The 27,223-nt window shown below is 42.5% G+C and overlaps 1 protein-coding gene across 2 annotated transcripts in view; it reads left to right on the forward strand.

The window, feature by feature from the left end:
* The window catches only part of LOC122663896, a 217,148-nt gene that overhangs the window by 169,554 nt on the left and 20,371 nt on the right, over positions 1-27,223 (forward strand). For both annotated transcript variants that reach the window (XM_043859564.1, XM_043859565.1), the window contains 8 exons: positions 6,373-6,423; positions 6,545-6,691; positions 6,837-6,967; positions 9,011-9,098; positions 9,225-9,284; positions 9,352-9,604; positions 20,924-21,075; positions 21,191-21,261. In XM_043859564.1, the coding sequence (XP_043715499.1) occupies positions 6,373-6,423; positions 6,545-6,691; positions 6,837-6,967; positions 9,011-9,098; positions 9,225-9,284; positions 9,352-9,604; positions 20,924-21,075; positions 21,191-21,261 (953 nt within the window). The remainder of the gene's footprint in view (positions 1-6,372; positions 6,424-6,544; positions 6,692-6,836; positions 6,968-9,010; positions 9,099-9,224; positions 9,285-9,351; positions 9,605-20,923; positions 21,076-21,190; positions 21,262-27,223) is intronic.

Consider the following 27,223-nt stretch of genomic DNA (forward strand, 5'->3'; position numbering starts at 1 on the left):
TCAAAAATTCGTATTCGATCCACGTTCATATCCATTTAGGAGAATCCGTATTTAAAAAATCACAATCCGGAAACTATCCGAATCCATCCAAAAACTAAAAGGATATTGTCCAAATCCGATACGAATATGATAATGGCACTATCCGACCGAATTCGATCCGTTTACATCCTTAGTTGGCCCAGCCAAGGCTGTTTGGCCCTATGGCCTATGGGCTGGTTCACTTAATGTGGATCATGGGCCAGGTCCTTGTGATTCTTGCAGCTGTATTTGAGGCCCATGAATCTGTTGACCTCACCCTTCTTCCCGTATATCTTCTCCCTAGCCCTTGAAGTGCTCTCCAGAAGTCTCCATTCTAGTATGGACCAACGCCTCATCTCCCCAATGCCGAAATGTAAGGGCCTCAAACTCTCTCACCTTGCCTTTGCCAATGATCTCATGATCTTCTCCAAATCTGACCCCCCCTTTGTTAATTCCATTTTGTCCTGTTTGTGCCAGTTCGAAACCATGCCTGTCCTCCATATTAACCAATCCAAATCTCTCCTTTTCCTAGCTGGTGTCTCTGAGGTAGTTAAGGATGATCTGATAGCGAGATCTGGGTTCTCTTTTTGCTCTCTCCCGGTTAAGTATTTGGGCTTACCTTTGATTCCTTCTAGATTGACAACTCACCATTGCTCTCTTGCGTAAGAGGCTCCAACTTTGGAAGGGCAAGCTGCTTTCCTATGCCATCCGTCTTAAGTTGATCTGTTTTATGCTACAACCATCTTATATTGATTGGTCCAATATTTTTGATCTCCCGCAGTCCATTTCGAAGTTGGAACCCCTCATGTGTGCATTCCTTTGAAAGGGTTGTGAATCTTCTAGGTTCCTCTCCCCAATCAGTTGGTCCTCAGTCAGCCTCCCTACTTTCAAAGGGTGATGCAGATGCAAGCATCCACGAGCTGAAGAAGCCACCCTAATCATAGGGCCATAGCTAGGAGCCTTAGGTTATTTTCTGCCTTCTATACTTAGTTTATTTTTCAGCTTAAATGTAACTTAAATTGAACCGGTTCAGTTTTGGTTCAATTTAAGCAATTAATTCTTATTGGTTGTTAGTGTTTATTTCTTATTGGTAGATTAGGAATCTTTTGTTTAAGTGTTTTAATTTCATCCCTCCATGATTTTTAGAGGGAGAGCTTTTAGATTTGTAATAGGATTGGGCCATAGGCCATATTATTTATTAATGAAAACATGGGAGGCTCCCCCACAATTTAGACTTTGAAAATTTCGTTTGCTGTTGCTGCTGCTGTTTAGCTCCACGTGAGTGTGCCTTGTGAGTAACATCAAGGTGAAGGGATTGGTGGACTCCGTGTTAGAAGTCATGTAATAGGGGTAGTTTAGGAACTAGTCCCATTACTAGTTGCCTTATTATGTAATTCTGTTTTTCTTCTTTATTTCTCTTGTACCTCCCCAGGGAGGTGGATGTAATTCTCTTTATTATGTTTGAAGTAATATAGGTGTATGGAGAAGTCTCTCCAACACAATCGATTACAACCTAAAATATTCTCTTCTCTCTTCTCTCTTCTCTCTTCTCTCTTCTCTTGCCATCTTCTTCCTCCTCCAATTTCTTCCTTCTCTCTTACTTACCTTATCAACCTAAAATCTAACTCTCCGATCGACTCCTTGCATCTTGTAGATCGGGAGGTCCTTCTTCTAGTTCTTTGAAGCTGCTGCCATTGAAGAACCTGCATATTCCAGTAAGTATTTTACAGTTTTATTCATCCCCTTCTTCCCCTAATCCTCTACAGCCTACCCTAACATCTCCCCTTCTATTTTATTTGAATTTCCTGAACCTTAGTTCACTTACAGCCTTAACCATCCATTAAAATCCATCCAATTTTTAATCACAGCATCCTTACATCCATCCTTACACTCGATCCAGGTTGCTGCCCTATTCCTAACACCTAAACCCTAAAATTTCATCCCGCCATATCCAACCATCAAAACCCCGCCCAACCTTGGCCGAATCTTCTCCTGGACCCCTGGAACACTCGATCCAAAGCCCTGGTCCTGAATCCACATCTAAACCCTAAAACTCATCACTTTCCTATTTCTCAAAACCCGAAATCCTAACCCTAATTTTCTGAAATTTAATTTTTTAATTAAACATCATTCAAACCATCACTGTTAGCTTCCCCTAGGCCTGTGTAATTTTACTAAATAAAACCCTACCTCATTACCCTAAGCCTAACCCTAATTCTGTCCCAATTGGCCAGCTAATTTAGGAAGGTCCTGGTTATTGGCTCCTAGTAGACCTATCCTCTATCTAGGACTACATTAAAGGGGCCTTGGTTTTAGAAGGATCAAAGAAGTCAATAATGCTGGCATTCTCAAATTAATTTGGAAGATGGGGGCTAGGAGGAAGAGCATTTGGATCAACTAGGTCTACTCCCACCTCCTCTATAATGATCCTATTTGAACAGTTTCTCCTTCCTCAGATTGTCTTGGACCTTGAGAAAGATTGTGCAACTTAGGCCTCTCGCAATTGGGGCTATCTCTTCCTTTGATTGATGATGATGGTTCCTCTACTCGTTTCTGGTTAGACAATTGGCACCCTCTTGGAGTCCTCCTTCATTTAGTTAGTGACAGTACTATTTACAAGTCTGATTTGGTCTCAGACATCATTCAGTTTGAAGAGTGGCCTCCTCCCCCCCCCTCCTCCCTGTCTGCCATTTGGGTTACTCTTCCGAGTATACGCAAAAGGTCCTCCAGTAGTGGAGATTTGGTTTTATGGTCAGATTCTTCTTCAGAGTTGTTTAGTGCCAAGTCTACCTGGGATCTTATTAGGGCTCGGGGATCCCCCACTGCTTGGAGTAGGGTTGTTTGGTTCAAAAGGCACATCCCACCATCATAGCTTTGCAGTTTCGAGAGTTTTCATTTGTTGTCTCCTTAAACAATCCTTTCTCATTGAACGGCAGATTTTTGTCCCTCCTAGCTGCGGCCTTTGTTGGAATGCCCCTGCGGACGTGGATCATCTTTTCTGTGATTGCCCTTTCTCATCCTCGGTATGGAAAGGGCTCCTTTCCAAGTACTGACATAGTAGAAGAAGAATCCTGCCTTTTGACAGAGAGTAGATTTGGATGGATAAGTCCTTTGCTGGGAAATCATGTTGCGATGCGGTTGGTAAGCTGGCTTTTGGTGCTGCTATCCATCACATCTAGTACGAGTGTAACCTCTGTAGATGGACCTCCAAGTCCAGGTCTTTTCAGCAGATCTGGGACTCCATCCACTTTGAAGTCAAAGCCAAGATTGATGCAACCCCCTCTTCATGTGTTGTCACCCCCAGAAGTAGTTTTATAGTTGACTCTTGGGGTCTCCCCTTCTATTCTTCAAGCCATTGCCTCCCCTTTGTAAAGGTGTGGCCTTGTATATTGTTTTTCTCCTTTTTTTTTTCTTTTTCTTCTCTTGATAATGAATTATTTATTCAGCCCCCCAACAAATGAGGTGGCATAGGAAAAAATCTGATAAACAGAACATGCTCTACAATTGGTACATAGGTAGAGTAGAGAGTGATCTAAATACAACTTAGAGCTAGAGATTCTGCTTTTCACCAACTCTTCTTTTAATGAATAGATGGATCATAGCACCATTTAGAACAGGATGTTAATTGTTAAGGCTAGATTTCTAGGTTACATCTATGATGAGCCACCTTGCCCTTTGAGCGCAACCAATAACTATGATTCATCACCCTCTGCAACAACCCAATCAAGGGTTGAGTTAAGAAAACATTGTGGCTTAAGACAGAGCAATGCACGATTAGAAGAGCCATGTCCCATAGGAATTGAATAAGCTAAGGCAATAATAGCACAGGCAAAATCTCTAGAAACACCATCTGTGCCATTTTTCTGAATCATAATTCTACAAAGATCATTTATAAGAAATGAAATTCTCTTAAAATCATGTTGTTTAAATCCTGAAGTATGGGTGAACCAAGTGCTGGATGGGGAGAATGATTTAGAAAGAAACCGATAATCTCTGGATAAAAAGCTGTGGATATTCCTGTAATAATATTCACGATGAGGAACTAATTGGCAAGCCTGACGGAGTTCCCGTCAATAATATCTTGTGAGGATTGCCCAAAAAATAATATACTGTAAGGAGTGGTGAGTAGTCCTTGGAAAAGTCTGAAGTTCTTTCCTTCCAGATGCCTTTTTTCATGGCCATGACAGTGGTTATATATAATAACACACCTCTTCTTTCAGAGGGAGCAAACTGCCATCATTAAAGGAAGGGCAGGTTATTGTCTTCTGGGGGGAGAGTAACTTTGCTTAGGCATGTTCTCACTTCAATGCCCATTCATGTTCTCACCACTTTGGACCTGCCTAAAGCAGTCACTCGAAGAATTTATGGGATGTTGGCTAACTTTCTTTGGGGCAGCTCGGAATGGGGCAATCACAGGCACTGGGTGAATTGGCAAAAGGTCTGCAGACCCCTTGAGGAAGGAGGGCTAGGAATTCGTCTTCTCGAGGAAGTAGGCCTCTCGCTCAGGCTTAAAAGCCTTTGGAAAGCTTTATCAGAGCAGTCACTGTGGAGCAGGTTCTTCAGAGCAAAATACTTTAAAAATGTGCATGAGGCGATGGCAGGCCCAGAGGGGAATGGATCCAAAACCTGGCGTAACACTTTGAAATTCAAGGGATTCATGTTGGAAAGGTCGAGGTGGCTGCTTGGGGTAGGCAACGTGCTTTTTTGGCTCGATAACTGGGTAGGGGTGGGGCCATTGATTGATTTTGTTGATAATGGCTTGCTTGTAGACCTGGATCTGTGTGTGAAGGATGCGATGGATGAGGAAGGGAACTGGAGGGAGGACATTTTAGGCATCATTGATTCTGACGCAATCAGGAACAACATCATTCAGGGGAACTTTGTGCTCTCTGATAGGGAGGACGTTATGGTGTGGTCCCCTGCCAGCGATGGACGTTTCACAACAAGGGCGGCTTGGAATGAGGTCCAGCAAGGCTATCCTAAAGTCCCTTTTGCTAAATGGATCTGGAATCAAGCGCTGCCCACAAAAATGGCCTTATTCTCTTGGCAACTACTTATAGGAAGGATTCCCACTGACGAATCTCTCATGGCTCTTGGTATCCCCTTGGCATCCAGATGCGACTGCTGTGGACAGCCAAAGTAGGAAACGACGGAGCATATCCTTGGCTTAGGGGTTGTGGCTGTTAAGGTTTGGACTTTCTTTGCTAGGCTTTTTGACATCCCTTTTCTGCCCTCTCAGGATGTTAGAAGTCACGTAGCTCTGTGGCATGAGTCTGCAGGAAGTAGATGTTTGAGTGACTATATAACAGGAATTATGCCAGCCTTAATTTGTTGGGAGCTTTGGAAGGAGAGGAACAACAGAAGGCATGGAGAGAGACATCAAACTGCGAGAGCCATTATAGAACGGGTGAAATTTTGGGTTAAGGAGGTGAGTATGCCCCCCAAGTTAGATAGACAGGGATCCACAAGGGATGAGTTAATCCTACAATGGTTCGGTATTTCGGCGCCTCAACCAAAGCTGAAACAGCCCCGACCCATCTACTGGTGCCCCCGCTTTTGCTCTGTTAAATTGAATGTGGATGGCGCATGTAAAGGCAACCCCGGCCAGGGAGGGGGTGGTGGAGTGATTAGAGTCAGGGATGGAGTGGTGCTGGCAGCTTTTGCTAACTTTTATGGATCCTGCACTAACTCTATTGCAAAGCTCAGAGCCCTGAGAGATGGGTTGCAGCTGTGCCAGGACCTCCAGTTGAAAGGGGTGGTGGTTAATTCTGATTCTGCCTCCACGGTGAGAATGGTCAACCAAAAGAAGTGCATATTATGGAAGGGTTGGTACTGGTTCAAAGAAGCGATGGAGCTGATCTCAGCAACGCAGGCTAATGTGGCCTTTGCGTTTCGTGAGAGCAACAGAGCAGCGGATTGGCTGGCTAAACATGCTTGCGAAGTAGGCGTCTCGGTCACGTACCACCAGGGCAGGCTGCCGAGTGGAGGATTCACTGGTATTATCAGAGAGGACAAGGCAGGAATGCCTGTCTTTAGGTTTTAATGTGCAGTTTTTATCTTGTATAGGGAGTGGGATTTACCCTTCTGAGGGCAGTTAGTGCTGTGAGCTATGGGCTGAGGTAAGGCGGCATGTCCCCCTCTTGTATTCTTTAATTATTTATTGGATTTGAATAAAAGCTAGGGGCTGCCCCGGGTCCCAGAGAAGTTCGGGTTAACAAAAAAAAAAAAAAAAAAATTAAAGGAGATCAAGCATATCTTTTTGAACTGTCTTTTTTGGGCATTGTTGCATCTGTTTGAATTCCACAAATTGTATGACCTTTATTCAATCATTCTTTTCTGCTGCTTCTTTCACAGGTTGCGGAACAATTAATTCCTATTTTCCATGACTATAATATGAGGCCTCAGGTAAGTGTGATGTTTCCATGCTTTGACCCCCTTTCTTTTTTATTGATAGATAACACGGTAAGTATCCACTTTCCATGCTTTGACCTCTTTTTCCCTGCTAACTTTTGAACTTCTAATGCAGGCACTCTCTTCCTATGTTTTCATAGCAGCTAATGTTATCCTCCATGCAAGTGAAGTGCATATCCAGTTGAGACATTTGGACGAGTTGCTTCCACCTTTAATCCCATTACTAACCTCTCATCACCATAGTTTACGTGGTTTTACTCAGGTGATTTTTTTTCGAACTTTTGAGTTGAATGCAAGTAGCTGCATATCAATCCTGTTGTTTTCCTTTAATGTAAATGTTTTTATTATTAATATATTTTTTTATTGTTCCTGTTATTATATTTTACCATTACTGTCTTCTTTTGCAGTTATTAGTTCATCGAGTTCTTTGCAAATTGGTACCTACCTTGGATTCAAATGTTTCTGAAGTTGTGCCTTTAGAGAAGAAATGCTTTCAGGACTTGAAATCATATTTGATGAAAAACCCTGACTGCACGAGGTATACTTCTCAGTTGCAATGAAATTTCATTTATAATTTATAACCTCACCAATGGGCAGCAGATAATTTATGCTGGAAATTGAATTTTGTGGGAAACTCGACTTGGTGGATGGTCTATATTTTTCAAGCATTCCTTATCATTTGCTTCACATCTGAACCTGTGTTATCACTTATTGTGCATTTCAAGTTCTTGGAATATGGTATCAAAATCATTTTGAAATCACATCTCCTAGTAAAAGCCAATTCCATTTCTTCTTCATTATTAAATGTTGCAGTCTATTATTTTTCAATCATCTGACGTATTGATTGGTGGGCTCTTTAAAAGTCTTTCCATTGTAGACCAATTAAACCCCCAGCAGTTGGTATTAATGTATAAGCTTTGTCAAGTTATCTCAGACTAACTAAACTACCTATTTGCCAGCATAAAATGCCATCATGATCTAAATAATGGTAATGCAAGGGCATCCACATCGGTTTTCCTAACTTTTGATCTTTTGAAAGATAAATATGAATTAGTTTTCATTCATGGGAGTATCCGTATCATGATACTGTGGGTCTGATGCATAGGAGTATATTTAAGTTACATTTAATCTTTTTTTTTTTCTTCAGAGAAGATCAATCATGTGGATCAGCGGTTGTCTAATTTGTGAGTTTTGGATTAGATGAGATTTAGCGTTATAAGTCTCATTATGTTCTGAGCTACAGGCCCCACCCCGTCTCCACTGGATCTGTGCTCAGGAGTACCTTCAAAAAGGAACCTTTCCTCTCCTCAGCCATTTTGGGTTAAGACGATGTGAACGCGGCATTCTTATAGTCATGTCTCACATTCTCAAGAGGATAAGTGTCATCTTGACATGTTACCTGGTTGAATTAGTGTTAGGTGTCTTCAAAACTCGAGGTATAAATGCAAGTCAAGTGCTAGGTAAAGGTTTTGATGTGGGATTTGTCCGGAAGCAATGGTTCCCTCTTTTTTCTAGGGTTTGATGGTCAAGCCTATGATACTAGTCATGATGAATACTATGATATCTCTTCTCTTTACTTTTCAATTCTCTGCAGCACTCAATATCAGATAAGTTGAGGGTGGACCTGGGTGCAACGGTTAGGTTGCTCCATTGTGACCAAGTAGTCATGGTTTTGAGTCTCTGGAAACAGCCTCTCTGTGAAGCAGGGGTAAGGCTGCATACATTATGACCCTCCCCAGACCCTGCAGTGGCGGGAGCCTTGTGCACTGGGTACACCCTTTTTAAATTCAATATCAGATAAATTATTTCGCTAATATCTGATATTCTGATCTATTTATCAATATTTTTTTTTTATCGAGTTCACTTCAATTGGGTACAAATTTTATTGTTCAGATACTGATTTTTATTAATTCTCTCTTCTGTCTAGTTTAATACCTAATTCTCTCAATTTCTGAACCCTGATTTCAATGATCAGATTCCTATTTCTGGCCATAACTTTGTTTAGATCTGTAAGCCCTAATCTTTTAGTTTATCCCGAACTGGAGTTCATCTCCCTATTTTTATTTGGGCCCTTACTAGTGTGTCTAGATTGTCCTGCATTAAGTGGTAAGAAGTTGTGGAACATTTCTAAGAAAATAAGAAGGAAATTTTAGATATCCACAGGTTAAAGCATGAGGAAAGCTTCAACAAGGATGTCATAACTAGTGTCAAACATATGGATCTACTTTGTGATAGAAATGATCTCTGATGTAGGCCTGTATCAATGAGTGTACCACTCCTTTTTTAATCTTCGATTTTGTGCATGTTGGTGAGAAGCACTGAAGTCCACTATTAGAGAGAACTTTGTTGACCCACTGAGGTTTACCATATTTATCTCAACATTTGTCAGCAGTATGATTAGTTTTACTATAATGAGTACACTGACAGATACCAGGAGGGTTGGTAGTTTGATCTCTACCACGACTTACCCCTGATCTTGACCTTGATCCTGGGAGGCACCTCCTCTACCGTGATCAATAGTTATACTTACTGTTTAGCTTATATGTTTTTTTTCATCTAGTAAGATTTATTATTGTTCCAGGTTAAGATCATCAATGGAAGGGCTTCTTGAAGTTTTTAATCCAAAGACCTCTTCTACACCAGCTGGAATTTTTACTGCTCGGGCTGAGGTTAAAAATGTTGAGACAGAGCATAGTAGTGCTGTATATATTTAATTGTTGTATTGTTGCTAGCATTTCTTCTGCTTTTGTCAGTGGCTTTATTAGGTCTCTGAATCATTATCTCTATTATTGAAGGAATCTGAGTTTGAATGCGTACCGCCAACCCTCATGGAGCAAGTGATTGGTTTCTTAAATGTAAGCACATGCAGTCCTTACTTTCTTCGAGTTGTATGGTCCATATCTCATTGTTTCAGCATTGCAGGATGTTAGAGAAGACCTTAGATGTTCTATGGCAAAGGATGTTGTTACTATAAAAAATGAGGGTTTAACAAATGGAGGTAATGGTAATGGCATGATATTATCACATGATGCTGATGAAGAAATATTAAATGCCCAAGTTCCTGGAGATTTGTCCTTGGATTTCCAAAAAAAAATTACTCTCTCTAAACATGAGAAGCAGGATGCCGAGGATACTTACTTCTTGGGCAACACTGAATTCTACAAGCCTCTTGAAGGTATGTACCTGCCTTGAAAGTTTATATTGGATAATAAGATAACAAGTAGTTAACTGGAAATAGTGCGACCGATTAGCTAAATAATTACTGCTTTTCCAACTTATTTTGTCATTCATCAAATTTTTTTTTTTTCGTTTGGGGTTGGTCTAGGGTACGTGGGGCAAGAAGAAGGTTACTGGTTAGTAGTTTAGATAGGTGAGAGGTTTTGTGCTAAGGTTTCTAGTACAATTCACCACAGATTTATCTGGAGCTTTTTTTTCTTTGGTAGCTGTTGTTAAGCTTGGCAATGCTAAATTGGAGTGATGACCTTCACAAGTCAGATACCTGGCATATTGGTATAATACCTTTCACAAGGAAGTGTGCCATTACAGCACCTTCTATTGTTTAGGGTTTGTCTACTATATTTAGGGAAAAAGGAGGAATTTTGTGAATTCAGTGGAGATGAATGATGATGACTTTCTTGTGCTAGGTGCTTCAAGGGAAAATCAAGTCTAGCCCATTGAAAAAGGTAGGATTGGTTGTTAGACTAGCATCTAGAGATCTAAGTATATTTTGTGAATCAACCATGGAATCACAACGTTCCCCAAATGCAAGCCTACTAACTTGACTCACCTTGCCTTCGCTGACGACCTCATGATCTTCTCTAAAGCTGACCCCCTCTCCATTGAGTCCATCATGTCTTCCCTTCACCTTTTTCAGGGCATTTCCGGTCTCCGCATCAACCTCCTTAAATCCCAAATCTTCCTTGCTAGTGTTTCCGATACCACCAAAGCATCCCTCTCCTCCATCACCGGCTTTTCTCTTGGCACTTTACCTGTCCGTTACCTTGGCCTCCCCCTCATCCCTGCTAGACTTTCAGCCCACCACTGTACCCCCATTCTTGACCTCCTCCGCAAGAGGCTACAGCTTTGGAAAGCCAAACTTTTATCCTATGCAGGTCGCCTCGAGTCCTGCTACATCTATTGGAGCGTTGTTTTTGGCCTTCCCAAGGCTACCATCAAGGCTGCCGAATCTATTATGTGTGCTTTCCTATGGAAAGGTGTCGATTCAGCAAGGTTCCTTCACCCCAAGAGCTGGTCTTCCATTTGCATCCCCAAGTCTGAAGGAGGTCTTGGTCTCAAAAGGATCAAAGATGTAAACATTGCTGGTTCTATCAAGTTGTTATGGAAGCTCCTCACCATCAAATCCGGCATCTGGACTACCTGGTTGTACGCTGGTCCTCTCCGTAGAGACTCTATTTGGACTGTCAGCTCTGTGACAGACTCCTCCTGGGTTTGGCGCAGAATCCTCCAAGTGAGGCATATAGCCAGGGGCGTTATATCTTGCAAGATCGATGATGGTTTGCAGACTTACCTTTGGCTTGACAAATGGTACCCTTCAGGTGTCCTAGCTTCCATTGTCAGCTCCCTTGCCATTTATGCTTCTGGATTGGACAGATCTACCCTTATGGCTTCCATCATCACCAGAGGCTTATGGTCCCCCCCCCCCCCCCTCCCCTCGCAGATCTTTGGAGCTCCCTCCCCCCTATCCCCCCTGGTCACCGAGGTAGAGGTGACACCATCTTGTGGCTCCCCTCCCCCTCTAGCAGATTCAGTTCCCACTCCGCTTGGGACTTGGTTAGACATAGAGGGACCCCCTGTCCTTGGCATAAAGTGGTCTAGTTTAAAGGGCACATCCCTCGACATAGCCTTACCGCTTGGCGCGCCCTAGCAAACTGACTCCCAACCCAAGCATTCCTCATTCATCGCCACATGCAAGTCTCTCCCAGCTGTTGCCTTTGTTGGAATGGGCACGAAGATGCAGATCACCTGTTCTTCACTTGCTCCTTTGCTTCCTCCATCTGGAACCGTGTTCTTCGCCACTGTTGGCCTGCTCGCCGAAGGCCTCTTGCCCTTTCCAGGGAATGGGTTTGGATTGATATGAAATTCAGAGGCAACTCGATTTGTGACTCGGTTGGCAAGCTTGCCTTTTGTGCCACTATCTCCCACATTTGGATGGAGCGTAACCTTAAAAGATGGACGTCCAACTTCCACTCTTTCGACAAGATTTGGAAGGCCATCTTTTTTTATGTTTCATCTAAAATTAGTTCCCTCCCCCTTGTTGATGTAAAGGATACCCCGCGGAACAGGCTCATTGTTGTCTCCTGGGGTCTTCCTACTTCCATTTTGCACCCTAGCTAGTCTCTAGCTTCAGTTTTGTTGGCCCATGGGCTTGTATATTCCCCCTCCTTTCTTTGTAATTATATTTTCATTCATCCAAAAAAAAAAGGTTGGAGTTATGGGGATCGGCATTGGAATCAAAAGGTTTTAAGATGAGTAGAACAAAAGTGTATGGTGTGTAACTTTAGTAACAATGATACTAAAAATGAGGTGATGAAAATTGATGATAGGGAGACTCTGCACAGTGAAAATTTTAGGTTCCTAGGTTTATTATATAAAGAAGGAGAAATAGAGGATAATGTTGCACACAGAATTAGAATAGGATGGATGAGGAGTAATGCGGCTGGAGTGTTGTGTGGTCAACATATTTCTTTAAAACTCAAAAGGAAAATTTTATTAGATAGTTATATGACCAGCAATGATGTATGGGGCTGAATATTGGGCAGTGAAGAAACAATACAAACAAACTTAATGTAGCTGAAATGAGTATATTGAGATGGATGAGTGGTAAAACTAGAAAAGACAAAATTAGGAATAAACAAATTAGAGCTAATTTAGGAGTAACTCCGATACTTGATAAGTTGCAAGAAAGTCGTTTGAGATGGCATGGACATGTGCAATGGAGGCCTTTGAATGCTCCAGTACATAGGGGTGATTTTATTCAGATTGAAGGAGCTAAAAGAGCCAGGGGTAGGCCTAAACGACCCTAGAAGTGATTTGGAAAGACATGCATAGTTTAGGACTATTAATAGTATGCTTTTGAATAGAGCTGATTGGAGAAAAGGATCCATGTAGCCAACTAATGGGGGACAGAACAGGAGAGGGGAAATCTGAGAAGAAATCAGATTAGCAGGGGAAAGAAGAAACCATGAGAGGAAGAAGAAGAAGCAGCAGGGGGAGAAGAGGAGAAACCTTGAGAAGAAGAAGTAGGACGGAGGGGGGGCAAGTGCACACGCACACAGCCTTAGGCTTCAATTCATTCTTTCATTCCATAAATCTTTACAATCAATGGAGGCTATCTAAATAGCCTTACACTGATTACAAAAGAAAATTCTAAAATAGGAAAATTCTAACTGAAATAAGACTTCTAATTTATCTTCATAACTTGCTCACCAAGAAAGAAGCAAACTAGGAACTAACAAACTCAATCTTTTGTCTAACAAATAAAAGAAACCAAAAAGGAAACTAGAATCTGCTTAACAATAATCCAAAGTCCAAACAAAGGAAATAACTTGCTGCCTAAGAAAACAAGTAAATAGAAACTAATATCTAATATCCTAACAACTATTGGCAGCATCTCTTCAAAGCCAGCTGTCAATATTGGTCCCCAAGGTACTGTTCACGTGAACAGTGCCTGCATGAACAATAACAACAATCTGGCTGGCTGTATGGTGGCTCACATTGGGGCTGCTTTATTGAACCAAAAGAAGCAGAAAATCCAGATCAACTGGGCTGATGTCCTCATTTAGGGGGGGGGGGGGTCCATATTTTGCCCGCATCACCAACGCATTTAGTTGGGATAAGGCTGAGTGTAGTTGAATTGAGTTGTAGATATATTTTGGGAGTCAAGGTCTAGAATCAAAACTGCTTGAGGATTAAGTTTCTTCCAGTAAAATAAAACAAAACAGAGACTTGGAAGGATAGTTAAGAAGAGAAGAAAGGGACCTTAAAAAGAAGAAAATTTAATGATATCTGTAGATAAATTGGTGAAATGAAATTGAACTAGAGGAATCATATTGTACATGATCTGTATGATGAGATGGCTGTTCTATTGGAATGTAGCAAAAGAAATTTCTCTCAAATGGTAGAGGAAGATGTTGATCACCTGAAGAAACTTGGTCAATGGTTAAAATTTGATCAGTCATTATTGATAAGGAGTCCTTTTAAAGCATGGAAAGAGACTTTCAACAAGGTCTTGTTTAAGTGGTAAGTCATGCAAATAATGCCTAAGGTTGGGGCTGTTTCCAATCCACCCCAACCAGGATCCAGTGAAAGCAGGGACTTGCTTTGGGTTGCGGCCCTTGTAGCCCTTACTGGATGGTGAGAAAGATGTTTCAAACTTGATAGAATGAGGGAGAGGACTAGAGATCTATATTATGCTGAATGAATAAAAAGTGAGGAGCAAAGAGTTCTTGCAGGATGTTGGACCCAGACCTAAACTTCTTGCCTTGATACCATGGTTCAAGGTCTTGCGAGATCTTGACAATTGTCTCAATTTTGACAAGGGTCAAGTCGAGATAGGGTGCGAAATAAGAACACATTTTCTCAGCCGAAATTTTGGTTTCTCGCCGATATCTCAGTTGAAATCACTTGCCGAAATGTCACAAAGTTAGTTATATAAATATCATGTTTCGACTTTTCTTGGTTGAAATTTCGACCTATTCTTGGTAAACTCAACTGGTTTCGCCAGTTTGTGAAGAAAACAGCTCCAAATCTTACCAAAAAAAGCTTGGAACACTTGGATTTGATGCTCAAGAACAACATTTGGAGGAGATTTTGTTGAGAGATTTAAAATTAGGGAAAGGCTTGGATAATTAATTATCATCCCAAGCACATCTATTTATAATCATAATGAAGTATGGAAAATAATTACATAAGCAATGTGGGACTAATCCGCACATACAAGACATAATAAAAGACATAAATAAAATAGGAAAAAAGTCCAGAATACCCCCACGGTATTCTGGCTCCATATAATCTAACACTCCCCCTCAAGTTGGAGCATAGATATCATGCATGCCCAACTTGACTAAGATAGGAAGAAACAGCTTGCCACTTAGTCCCTTAGTGAACACGTCAGCCAGCTGATCAGTAGACTTCACAAAGGGAACACAAATGAGGCCTGCTTCAAACTTCTCCTTGATGAAATGTCGGTCAACCTCCACGTGCTTAGTATGATCATGCTGGACAGGGTTATGAGCAATGCTAATGGCGGCTTTATTGTCACAATATAAAGCAACATGGGAAGATGGACAGCAACACCAATATCCTGCAATAATCCTCTAAGCCATAGAAGCTCACAAATTCCTTGGGCCATTGCACGAAACTCGGCTTCAGCACTGGACCTTGCCACAACATTCTGCTTTTTGCTACGCCATGTGACAAGGTTCCCACCCACAAAGGAACAATAGCCAGAGATAGATTTTTTGTCAGTAGAACCAGCCCAATCGGCATCAGTATAAGCTTCAACCTTCAGGTGACCATTGGGAGAGAGAAGAATTCCCTTTCCTGGAGCAGACTTTAAATACCGCAGAATACGACGGATTGCATCCATATGTGAGGAATAGGGATCATGCATAAACTGGCTCACCAAACTTACAGCAACGGCTATGTCAGGTCGTGTGTGAGAGAGGTAGATTAGTTTGCCCACTAATTGTTGATAACAACCCTTGTCAACAGGTTCACCCTCTTTCTCCTTAAGTTTTGTAGTAGCTTCCATAGGAGTATCTGAAGGATGACAACCTAGCAGCCCAGTCTCAGTCAATAGATCAAGGATATATTTTTTTTGAGAAAGAAAGATGCCCTTCGAAGATCGAGCAACTTCTATCCCTAGGAAATATTTTAGAGGGCCAAGATCTTTTACTTCAAACTCACGGCCAAGGAAGAGCTTCAAATTCTTGATAGCATCACCATCATTACCAGTGACCACAATATCATCCACATAGACTATGAGAAGAGTTACCTTGTCACCAACTCGTCTGATAAACAAAGTGTGGTCAGCATTACTCTGCTTATAACCTGCTGAAATCATAGCCTTGTGAAATCTGCCAAACCAGGCCCTAGGTGACTGTTTCAACCCATAAAGTGCACGCTTCAATTTACAGACCCTGCCCTTGATCCTGTCATCAGAGAAGCCTGGTAGAATGTCCATAAATACCTCCTCCTCAAGCTCCCCATGGAGGAAGGCATTCTTTACATCTAACTGCTGAAGATCCCACCCAAGATTTACAACACAAGATAATAGCACCCTGACAGTGTTGAGCTTTGCCACCGGTGCAAAGGTCTCCTGATAGTCACCTCCATAAGTTTGAGTGAACCCCTTTGCAACCAGACGTGCCTTATATCGATCCACAGAACCATTAGCCTTCTGTTTAACCACAAAGACCCATTTACATCCAACTGGTTTTTTCCCTGGAGGAAGAGCCACAAGATCTCATGTATTATTTTTATGTAGTGCTTTCATTTCTTCCAACATTGCTGCCTTCCACTTTCCATCTGTAGATGCTTCCTGCCAATTCCTAGGAATCGAAACAGAAGAAAGAGAAGATACAAAAGCACAAAAAGAAGGAGAAATAGAACTATAAGAAACAACACGAGATATGGGATGTAAAGTGCAAGTCCTAGTACCTTTGCGATGAGTAATAGGTAGGTCGGAAGAAGAGGGATTACCAGGGGATGGAGGATCTGGATCTGGATCTGGAGTCGGCAATTGGATGGGTATTGGTGCTAAAGTGGATTGTAGCTGCCCTCTGTTGGTTCTGCCCCTTGTGTAGGTGAGTATGTTGGAGTTGTCAATTCTCTTGTGTAGGTGCTAAAGAGACCAAGGAGTTTTGATGCAGCGGAGAAGGTAATGGTGGTGGAGAGAAGCGACCGTCATCAAGCAAGTACAGTCCACCGTGCACTTTACCCAATCCAATCGTCTTCCCAGAGTCCAGATCCTGAAACACACAATGAGAAGGGAAAAAAGTGACTTTGCTGTTTAGATCACGAGTAGTACTACTAATTGAAAGAAGGTTAGTAGTAAAATTAGGAATGTGCAAAACAGAAGACAAGGGAAGAGAGGAAGTGCAGTTGATGATTCCTTTTCCAGATATGGAAGAAAGGGAACCATCAGCCACTTTGACCTTATCTTTCCCAGAAGTGGGAGAATATCTGTGAAATGTATTTCAGAGGAACCGGTCATATGATCTCGTAGCTCCAGAATCTATGATCCAAGGATGGGAAGCCACAAAAGCACAATGACCTCCAAATGGAATACCTGACCGGGCAAAGTATGAACCTGAAGGAGCTGAAGAATTGACAGTAGCTGATGTAGTAGAGGCAGCAGCAGCGGAAGACCTTAGCATACATAGGAGTGCCTGTAGATCATCCTGGGATAGACCAGTGTTAGTAGCAGGGGCTGCAGTAACAGTCTCAGTCTGATGGGCCTTGGTCTTTGTCTTTATCTTTGTCTTGGCAGCCCTTGTAGCTTCAAAATCAGCCGGTTTCCCATAAAGTTTCCAGCACTTCTCTTTGGTGTGATAGGGTTTGTGACACTGCTCACAAACAACAGCCCTTGTAGTAGAATCACCAAGAGAAGCAGTGCCACTAGGTGCAAGAGTAGCAGGGACAGCAGCCTTGAGAGCTGATCTGTCAGTAGTAGGAGGGTGCAACATGGCAGCCCTATAGTTCTCCTCAGAGGACACCAAGGCATAAGATTGTTCAAGTGTGGGAAAAGGCGTATGGCCCAACACTTGAACACGAATCTGATCATACTCCACATTTAAGCCAGCCAAGAAATCATAGACCCTGATCTTGTCCACATGCTTCTTATAGGAAGCAATGTCAGCAACTGTAGTAGGGTGAAAGTCAGAGAAGTGGTCCAACTGTTGCACAAACTGCGTAGAGTAGCATAGTATTTCGAAACTGAAAGTTCTCCCTGAGTGGTGTGAAGGACTTTCTTCCGAAGTTCATATACTTGGGCATCATTGCCAAGCTACCCGTAGGTTTCCTTGCAAGCAGCCCAAATCTGGGAGGCAGTGTCCAGAAGAAGAAAGTTATGCTGCAAATCTGGAGTCATAGAGCCTATTAGGTAGGACATGAGAACACCATTACTGGCAAGCCACCTTTCCTGAGTTGGTCCTTGGTCACTGGGCATCACACTAGTGCCATTAATATGGCTGGTGAGACCACAGCCAGCAATGGCAAAGGAGGCAGATCTGGACCATAGAAGGTAATTTGAGCCATCAAGTTTAATAGGGTTGGGTGGAAAATTGTGATAGTCTGTCTTGTTGTGGCCATCATGATCCGAAGTAGCTGTAGAAGTAGAAGAATCACCCATATTGGCAGCAGAGAAGCCCAATAATATCTTCAAGTGAAGAGCTGTAATATGGAGGAAAAACCCCTTGTAAGGAGATGACAGAAGTCCCCAAAAATCAGAACCAGCAGCCAATGAAAAAACCTAGATCGATATTGTCAGGGTTTTGAACAAAACCCTGAATTGCTGAAATCGATGAAGGATCCAAGAGACCAAAAAAACTGCAGTGAATTTGCTGAAACTGAAGTCGAGGAGCCCTTAATAATGGAAGAAAACACCTGCAAAAAATCAGATTCAATAGGCAGCAGCAACCCCAAGATCGATAGGTTTCAGGGTTTTGAAAAAAACCCTGTGATGGTGGAATCGATCTCAAGGAGGTCTTCAAAAAACTGAACTGTTGAAGCCCAAAGTGCAGTTGAGTGGGTCCTTATAAGTGGAGAAACAGCCTTCAAAAAATCAGAAACAATAGAGGGCCCAAACTCCTAGATCGACAATTGTCAGGGTTTTGAAAAAAACCCTGTTTTTGTAAAAATCGATCTTAGGAGGTCTTGAAACTGTGATAAAATCTGAGTTAAGAACTTGAACCAATAAGAGGAAAATCCTGCTGTAGGTTGTGGTCTTCAAAGGGAGGAGTTGATTCCTTGTAAGAGAAGTAGAAGCAATTCCCCAAAAAACTGAAGCTCCAAATTTCACAGGCTGGAATGGCTGGTTCCTATCGAGCAGAATTATGTAGCATCCATGAGGTAATGGGGGCAGCAACTGGATCGAATGATCACCTCATCAGTGCTGCCCTATGTGAGAATAGAGAACAAGGGAGATGAGAGAGAGGAGAGGAGAAAAGAGAGAGAGAAGGAAAAAACTGAAATTTGAAGAGGGGTGGTCCCTAATTCGAAATCTGCTCTGATACCATGTTGAGAGATTTAAAATTAGGGAAAGGCTTGGATAATTAATTATCATCCCAAGCACATCTATTTATAATCATAATGAAGTATGGAAAATAATTACATAAGCAATGTGGGACTAATCCACACATACAAGACATAATAAAAGACATAAATAAAAGAGGAAAAAAGTCCAGAATACCCCCACGGTATTCTGGCCCCATATAATCTAACAGATTTGAACTTGAAGGCCCGGCACTTGTTCAATATTAGGAGGAGCATATAGGGATAGGGGTGACTTTGTAGTTTTTGGCTTGTATTGTTAAATGTTGGCTCAAAATATATTTGACTCTATATAACAAACAATGTTTGATGTATGATTTATGAAATGGTTCATAATTTGATGTCTTTTCATTTCTGTTGCTTATGTAAACTGTTTTCCTTGAATTATATGTGTTCTAATACTAAAGATTGTGTGGAATAGGTCATATCAGTATATATATATACATACAGCGTACACTACCAACTTAGGGTCCTAAGTCAAACTTCCATTTTGGGTGTGATTTTTAAAAAACTTGGGGTTCCACCATGTTTATAGGGCCTAAAATAGGTTGTCCTGTAAACTTCATGGCCTAATTAGGTCATATGGCCACCGAAACCAAGGGTCGAAATTTGACATAAAAATGCACCAACTTGGCCGAGATCTTGGTGAGTTACCGAGACAACTCAGTTTTTTGGCTAACCGAAACCAGCCAAGATACTGAGACCTTGAACCTTGCTTGACACATATATAATGTGTTAAACACAGTGATATCAGAAAATCCAGAATGTGCCACCTGGCTATATGTATAATTGATTTTTACACTAGGAATATATTTGAATAATATTCTATACTCGTCCTGAAAGTTAAATAAGCCTTCATTGGGACTATTTGGCTTAGACATGTAATGTAGGACAAAGATCAACTCATTGAGATGGAAATTGTGTGCTATCTTCTGTGTTGATACACATCTGTGTCCAAACAACTCTTTAGCAGTGTCCACATGTATCAGTGTCTTCTGTGTTGACTTGATACACAGCTGTGTCCAAACAAGTCTTTAGCAGTGTCCACATGCCTGGATACATGAAAAGTCTATGACGGAGAAGCAACCATGGTGGAAGTTGTAGGAGGTAATTTAGGCTATTTTTTGTCCATCAGTGTTTCTTTTTATAGTATAATGGCTGGTCATTTTTTATTATTTGATGTCCAGATGATGATTCCTTTGCAGTCTCAAAAACTTCATCCTTGACATCTCTATATGAAACCTAGGTGATTGTCAAGGTCTTCTAGTTAATTTATAGACATAATAAAAATACATATTGAAGAAGAAGGAGAATAGATTTGTTGGTTTTTTTTTTCCTTTTTTGTTCTTCATCAGTTACTTATTTGTAATGTGTCTTCTGAAGTTATAGTTTAAATCCAAGCTGATTTGCCTCAGAACATTCTTCACTGGAAGCTTTGGATGTTAAGCAGTTGACTGATAGCTCGATTTCTTGGTTTTTGGATCTTTATCTGATTATAATCTCTGGTGGGTCCAACTTCCATATCCATAATGTGGTGGAGGTGTAACCTATGTGGAGAGTTCGGGGAAGGCTGGCCCCTCTAGGTTGGAATTATTTGCATTGATGGTATCCCTTACTAGGGTAGGTTGCTCACTATTGTTCATAAATAGTAGAAGGAGCTTATGCTTGGGAGTTGGGACTCAACATATTTTGTGTCTGGCCCGGGTCCCAGGTAAAGTTCGGGATAAAAAAAAAAAATTTTAAAAATATTTTGTGTAAATAAGATGATTTAGCACATCTCATTACAGTTTCTGATATTTTTCCAATTTGGTACTTCTTAAAAATTTAAGAAGCTGGAGAAGTCTTTCCTCATTTATAACTGGTGCTCCATCCTGTGCCAATGTACTCCTGCAAGACTCAAAATGAGTTTTTGTTTTTTAATGTTATTGATGCCAGCATAACGTATTTGTTTAGTCCTTTTTTCACACTTCAGAAACATTTTCCTTTTTATGCATATCCATGATTTATAGACTAACAAAGTTGCTTGTCTTAAGTAGAAAATATGTACGCAATGTACGGCGTAGGTGCATATAAAATTAAAGTTTTTAATTTGTGTATCACAGCTTTCATTATATTTGATTTGTACATCAACCAATACTGTGAACCTTATGGAGTGTTAAACAATACCAGTGAAATGTACTAATATAAGTTTCAATGGCAGAAATGGAGAAAGAAGACCAGCTTCTGGATCAAGTTTTGCAGTCAAGGAGTATAGCTATTGAAAGGATAAGAAAATGTCGACAGCAGTTTATCCTTGTGGCATCACTAATTGATCGCATACCAAACCTTGCTGGGTTAGCTAGGACTTGTGAGGTCTGTTCTAAGAGTGCATTAGATAGAATATGATGAATTATTTACATGTATCAATCAATGTTTAACTTGCTTTCTTTCTTAAATTCAATTTATTTAAATATGTTCATTCTATCAGGTATTTAAAGCAGCGGGGTTAGTAATCTCTGATGCAAGTATTGTACAGGATAAACAGTTTCAACTCATCAGGTTAGACCTGATCATACACCACCATCAGTTACAACTTTATACATTGTATGCTCTTTTTTTTTTTTGTTTATAACCGAATATTACCTGGGACCCGGGCCAGCCCCTACCATTTTATTAATCTCCAGAAAAATAATCAAAGAATACAAGAGGCGGACATTCCGCCTTACCTCATTCCACAGCTCACGACCATACAAGGGCCTCTCTAATTGAAACCTCACTCCCCGTACAAGAAAATCATGCTCACTAAACCCTGAAGACTGGCATGCCTGCCTTGTCTTCCCTAATAATACCTGCGAAACCCCCACCCAGCATACTGTCCTGATGGAAGGTGAGGGAGGAACCTGTTTCACAAGCGTAATTAGCCAGCCAATCCGCTGCTCTGTTGCTTTCACGAAATGCGAAAGTCACATGAGCTTGCGTAATGGAGACTAGAGCCAAGACCTCGTGGAACCAGTACCATCCCTTCCATAAATTACACTTCTTGAGATTGACCATTCTAACCGTGGTAGCCGAGTCAATGTTTACCACCATCTCAGCCAAGTGAAGCTCCTGGCACAGACGCAAACCATCTCTCAGCGCTCTGAGTTCAGCTATGGAATTAGTGCAGTCTCCATAGAAGTTAGCAAAGGCAGCCAGAACCACTCCATTCCTATCCCTAATCACTCCTCCCCCTCCTCCCCAACCAGGGTTCCCCTTGCATGCACCATCCACATTAAGCTTAACAGAGAGAAAAGGGGGGCACCAGTAAATGGGAGGGGGGGTTTCAGCTTTGCAGGTGGCGCCAAAAGACCAAAACACTGAAGAATTAAGTCGTCCCTAGAGGATCCCAGCCGACCGATCTTGGAGGGCAGGTTCACCTCTCTTACCCATCCTCTAACTCGCTCAATAATGGACGCTGCAGTACGACATCTCTCCCCATGCCTTCTATTGTTTCTCTCCTTCCAAAGCTCCCAAATAATCAAAGCAGGGAAGATCCCTGTTATGTAGGCACTAAGGCTCTTGCAGCCCGCCGACTCTTGCCAGAGTAACACCCGACTTCTGACATCCTGAGAGGGCAAAAAAGGAATGTCCAAAAGCCAAGAAAAGAAAATCCAAACCTTAGAAGCCGTACCTCCAGAACCCAAGCAATGATCCGTGGTCTCCCTTCTTGGCTGTCCACAGCAATTGCATATGGATGCCAGGGGGATACCAAGAGCCATCAGAGAATCATCGGTGGGGATCTTACCCATAAGAAGCTGCCAAGAAAAGAAAGCCACCTTCGGGGGCAGCGCTTGACACCAGACCCATTTAGCGAAGGAAGTTCCTGGTGACCCACGTCGGACCTCATTCCAAGCCGACCTTGTAGAGAAAAGACCATCACTAACAGGAGACCACACCATGACGTCATCTCTATCCGAAAGCACAAAATTCCCTAGGGTGATGTTGTTTCTGACTGCCTCAGAATCAATGAGGCTTAAGATGTCCTCCCTCCAATTTCCTTCCTCATCCACCACATCCTTAACACACAGATCCAGATCGACTAGCAGGCCATTGTCAACAAAGTCTATTAAGGGGCCAACCCCCACCCAGTTATCAAGCCAAAAGGAAATATTGCCAGTCCCAAGGAGCCACCTTGACCTCTCCATCATGAACCCCTTGAACTTCAACGTGCTACGCCAGGTTTTAGAGCCACTCCCCACCGTTCCTACCAGCAATGCATGCAAGTTTTTGAAGTACTTAGCTCTGAAGAAGCCACTCCATAGCGAACGATCTGACAAAGCTTTCTAAAGGCCTTTAAGCCTGAGGGAGAGGCCTACATCCTCAAGGAGCCGAATTCCCAGCCCTCCTTCCTCCAGTGGCCTACAAACCTTCTACCAATTCACCCAGTGCCTGCGATTGCCCCATTTCGAGCTGCCCTAAAGGAAATCAGCAAAGATCCTATAAAGCCTGCGAAGGACAGCTTTAGGCAGATCCAAAGTGGCCAGAACATGAATCGGCATAGAAGAGAGAACATGCCTTAGGAGTGTTACACGACCTCCGGAGGATAACAACCTTCCCTTCCATCCCGCCACCTTACTCCTGATCTTCTCCACCAGCCCATCAAAGTAACAAATTTTGAGCCTACCCGAGTGGAGGGGAGCTCCCAAGTAAGTGATAGGGAGCGACCTCCTAGGGAAGCTAGTGACCGCCCCAACCATACAGGTTGCAGCCGCTGAGGCTTTGTCCCCTAAAACAAAACAACTTTTTTGCCTGTTAACGAGCTGTCCTGAAAAACCTTCATATCTACCAATGAAACCCATAATTTGCTTAAGAGAGCTCTGCAACCCTCTGGAGAAAATGATGGTGTCGTCTGCAAAGAGGCAATGTGAAACCCTAGGGCACCCTCTCGGAAGTCTGTAGAATGCTGCATGTCCATCAACGAAAAGCCCTTTTATTCCCATGCTTAGAACCTCTTTCGCCAAAATAAACAGAGGGGAGAGGGGGTCCCCCTGCCGCACCCCCCTGGAGGATTTAAAGAACCCGGACTGCCTGCCCCCCATAACAATAGAAAACCAGCAATTCTCCACAGTCTTCCTTATAAGAGAAATCCACTCGTCACCAAAGCCAAACCGAGAGAGGGCCAACCAAAGGAACTTCCATTCCAGCCGGTCATAGGCCTTAGCCATGTCCAGTTTGCGGATCACATTGCCACCCCTCATCTTCCGGTTCTAGTCTTGAGTCACCTCCTGAACAATGGCTAAATTATCATGTATGCACCTGCCCTGCACAAACGCACCTTTCTCTTCTACCACTAAAGATGGAAGAAGCCCTACCAGCCTAGAAGTAATGATCTTTGCAAAAAAAATTTAGGAAAAGTTGCAGAGACTAATGGGCTAAAAGTCTACCATTGTCTCAGGGTTGTCTTTCTTTGGAATAAGCACAAGGTTGGCTGAGGTAAAGCTTCTAGGTAGAGAAATCCTTCGCTGCAGCCCAGACATCATTGCCTACCACCTCCCAGTAGGCCGTGAAGAAAATCCCTGAAAAGCCATCTAGACCAGGAGCACTGTCACCTGATAGAGCAAAAGCAACCTCCCGCACCTCCTCCTCAGAAGGAATTAACAGCAGAGAGGAGTTATCAGAATCAGTCACAATTTTGGGAATCAGCAACAACAATCCCTCATCAACCACACAGCCCTGAGAAGCAAAAATCCCTGAAAAATGTCGCATCGCCTCAGCCTGAACTGCATCAGTGTCAGAAATCCACTCACCATCCATTCCCCTAATCTTGCTAATGTCAGCCGTCCTCCTTCTGACATTCACCATGGAATGAAAAAACTTCGTGTTCCGGTCCCCCCTCCTTTAACTAGGTAACCCTCGATTTTTGTCTCCAAAAAATCTCCTCCTACAACAGAATCCCCTGAAGAGCATTCCTGGCCTCCTCTAAAACCCCCCTGGACTCGACACTGTTACACCGGTCCGAGTCCGCTTCTGCCCTGCTTACAGCATCTTCCGCGTCCTTAACCTTCTTATGGATATTACCAAAAACCTCCTTATTCCAGACACGGAGAGCGCGTCAAAGGTCTTTGAGCTTTAGGAACAACATAAAGAGCGGCGAACCAAGCACCGGTTTACCCCACTGGTTCCTGACAAATTCCAAAAACCCCAGATGGAGCAGCCACATCTGTTGGAATTTGAAATGCAACCAAGAATGGTCGTGGGCAGCAGCAAAAGACATCCAAGTAGGAGCATGATCCGAGCAGGTCCTATTGAGATGAGTAACATCACACCTGGGGAACGCACCTGCCCACTCCGCAATAACCAAGAACCGGTCCAATCTGGCCATAACCCTCCTAGCTCTAACCTGGTTGTTCGACTAGGTAAAACGCTACCCGAGAAACCCGCATCCAGGAGGCCAGCACGACTCACAAAACTTCCAAACTCCTCTAGGGAATTCGAGCAGGCAGGTCTCCCACCCGCCTTTTCCGCTGGGGAAGCAACAATATTAAAATCACCCCCTACTGCCCACGGGCAAGAAATGGTCCTGGAGAACATCCCCAACCTGGTCCACATCTCCTGTCTCTTCAGCACCGAATAAAGGCCATGAACAAAAGTAATAAGAAAAGTCCCCCCACCTGTATCCACACACCATAAAGTGTCAAACTGCCGATGCTCCTCCATCACTGTCACCTGCATCGAGGCCCTCCAGAACACCCACAGCCTTCCTGGACATGCACTGAGTCCAACCCAACCCTTCACAAAATCAAACGCGCCTTGGAGGCCTGTGCCTTAGGCTCTGCAATCGCAACAATATCAATCTGATGCTGACCTACCAGAGTTTTTAACCGTCTCGAGGTAAGCTTGTTCCCAATCCCCCGTGCGTTCCAAAATAAGCAGTTCATTTAGATATCAAGCTTGTATGCTCATTTGGGTTCTAGTCACAACTTGAATTTGGATTCAAATTAATGGTTTGCTTAAGTGATTAGCTTGATTAGATATCAAGGGATTTGGATGTCCTTAGGTCAGGTGCTGATGTAGTTTGGCGTCATGTTGATGCCATGGACTTTAAATATTGTATGCTAGCATTTTGTTTGTCCTGACCAGGTGATGCACTTAAGGGTGTTCAATTGCGTTAATTAGGCCTTGGAATACTTTATTTTGGCCGAAGGTTGGGTTCTATGGGCCTTGGGCTTGTTATTTTTGTGTTTATTAATGTAATGGATCTCTTTTATAAGCCCAAAAGTTGGGATTTAAGGGGTACATTAGTAGATTTTTTTGGTTCAGTAGTCTTTTTATTACTATTAAAAGTAATTGGTCTTATTACTTGTTAGGAAGTCCACATTAGGTAGAAGTCTAGTTCTTTTTTTTTATTTAAAGAGCTGCAACCCACCCTGATGCAGGCATAGAGGCAGCAGTGGAGGACGTGGAAGTCCAGCTCAACCACCCAAAGATCCTTAGAAGATCTGAGAGAATAAGAGCAACATGGCTAATTAAATTCTGACTGCAATCAAGGATCCTTGCTTGGCTGATTTGGTATTGATTGCAATCAAGGATTGATTGGCTAATTTGGTATTGATTGCAATCAAGGCTTGATTGGCTGATTTGGTGTTGATTGCAATCAAGGCTTGATTGGTTGATTTGGTGTTGATTGCAATTAAGGATTGGTTGGCTGATTTACAGTTGATTGCCTTCTAATCCTATCCTTAATTAGTTTTTACTCAATATGCTATGTTTTTGTTTAGTATATTCTTATTTTAGTAAAACTTAATCTTAGGCTTAGGGATTGAGATTGGGCTTTGGGAATCCTATAAAAGGATCTACTGTAATAAGGAAAGGCAGATTTTGAATAATATTGAATTTGACCTCCATTGGAGAGTTTCAGAGGGGCTTGCGAGTTCCAATCTTGTGAATGAGTGTTCTTCTTCCTCCTTGACCCTGCTCGATCCTACTCTTGGCACAAGGTTGCTCCATTTCTGGTATCAAAGCCAAAGCAGGGTGCAGCTAGTATGGCTCCCGAGCGTAGGGGAGATCACACTAGTCACATAGAGGATGTTACGTTGAGAGACGAGAATGGTCAACTACGTCAACAGATTGCTGCAATGAATCTTGAGATGGAGCGTTTGCGAACCTCATCTTGTCATTCCAGTAGATCGGATACCATCACAGGCAGTCAATCACCCTCATCGGAAGATGAAAGGCTTGCTTTTGCTATGAGACCACTACGACGACATGCGTAGGAGGAGCGAGAGGTCGAATGGTTTCGAAAGTTGAAAGGCGACCACACAACTCCAGCTGAAAAGATCAACCTCGGAGTGGAGAATCAACAACTTTGTCAACAAGTTACTGACGATCGATTCATCACCCAGGTTGATTGGAGAGAACCTGCCAAGTTTGACAAGTACCAGGATGAGCACGTCGACGAACATGGCGATTTTGAAAGCCTTGAACCTGATTCTATTTTAGAAGCACAACACGGTGAGCCAGCATCATTAAATGTTAGTGATTG

The sequence above is a fragment of the Telopea speciosissima genome, chromosome 6 (assembly GCF_018873765.1).
Source record: "Telopea speciosissima isolate NSW1024214 ecotype Mountain lineage chromosome 6, Tspe_v1, whole genome shotgun sequence".
NCBI lineage: Eukaryota > Viridiplantae > Streptophyta > Magnoliopsida > Proteales > Proteaceae > Telopea > Telopea speciosissima.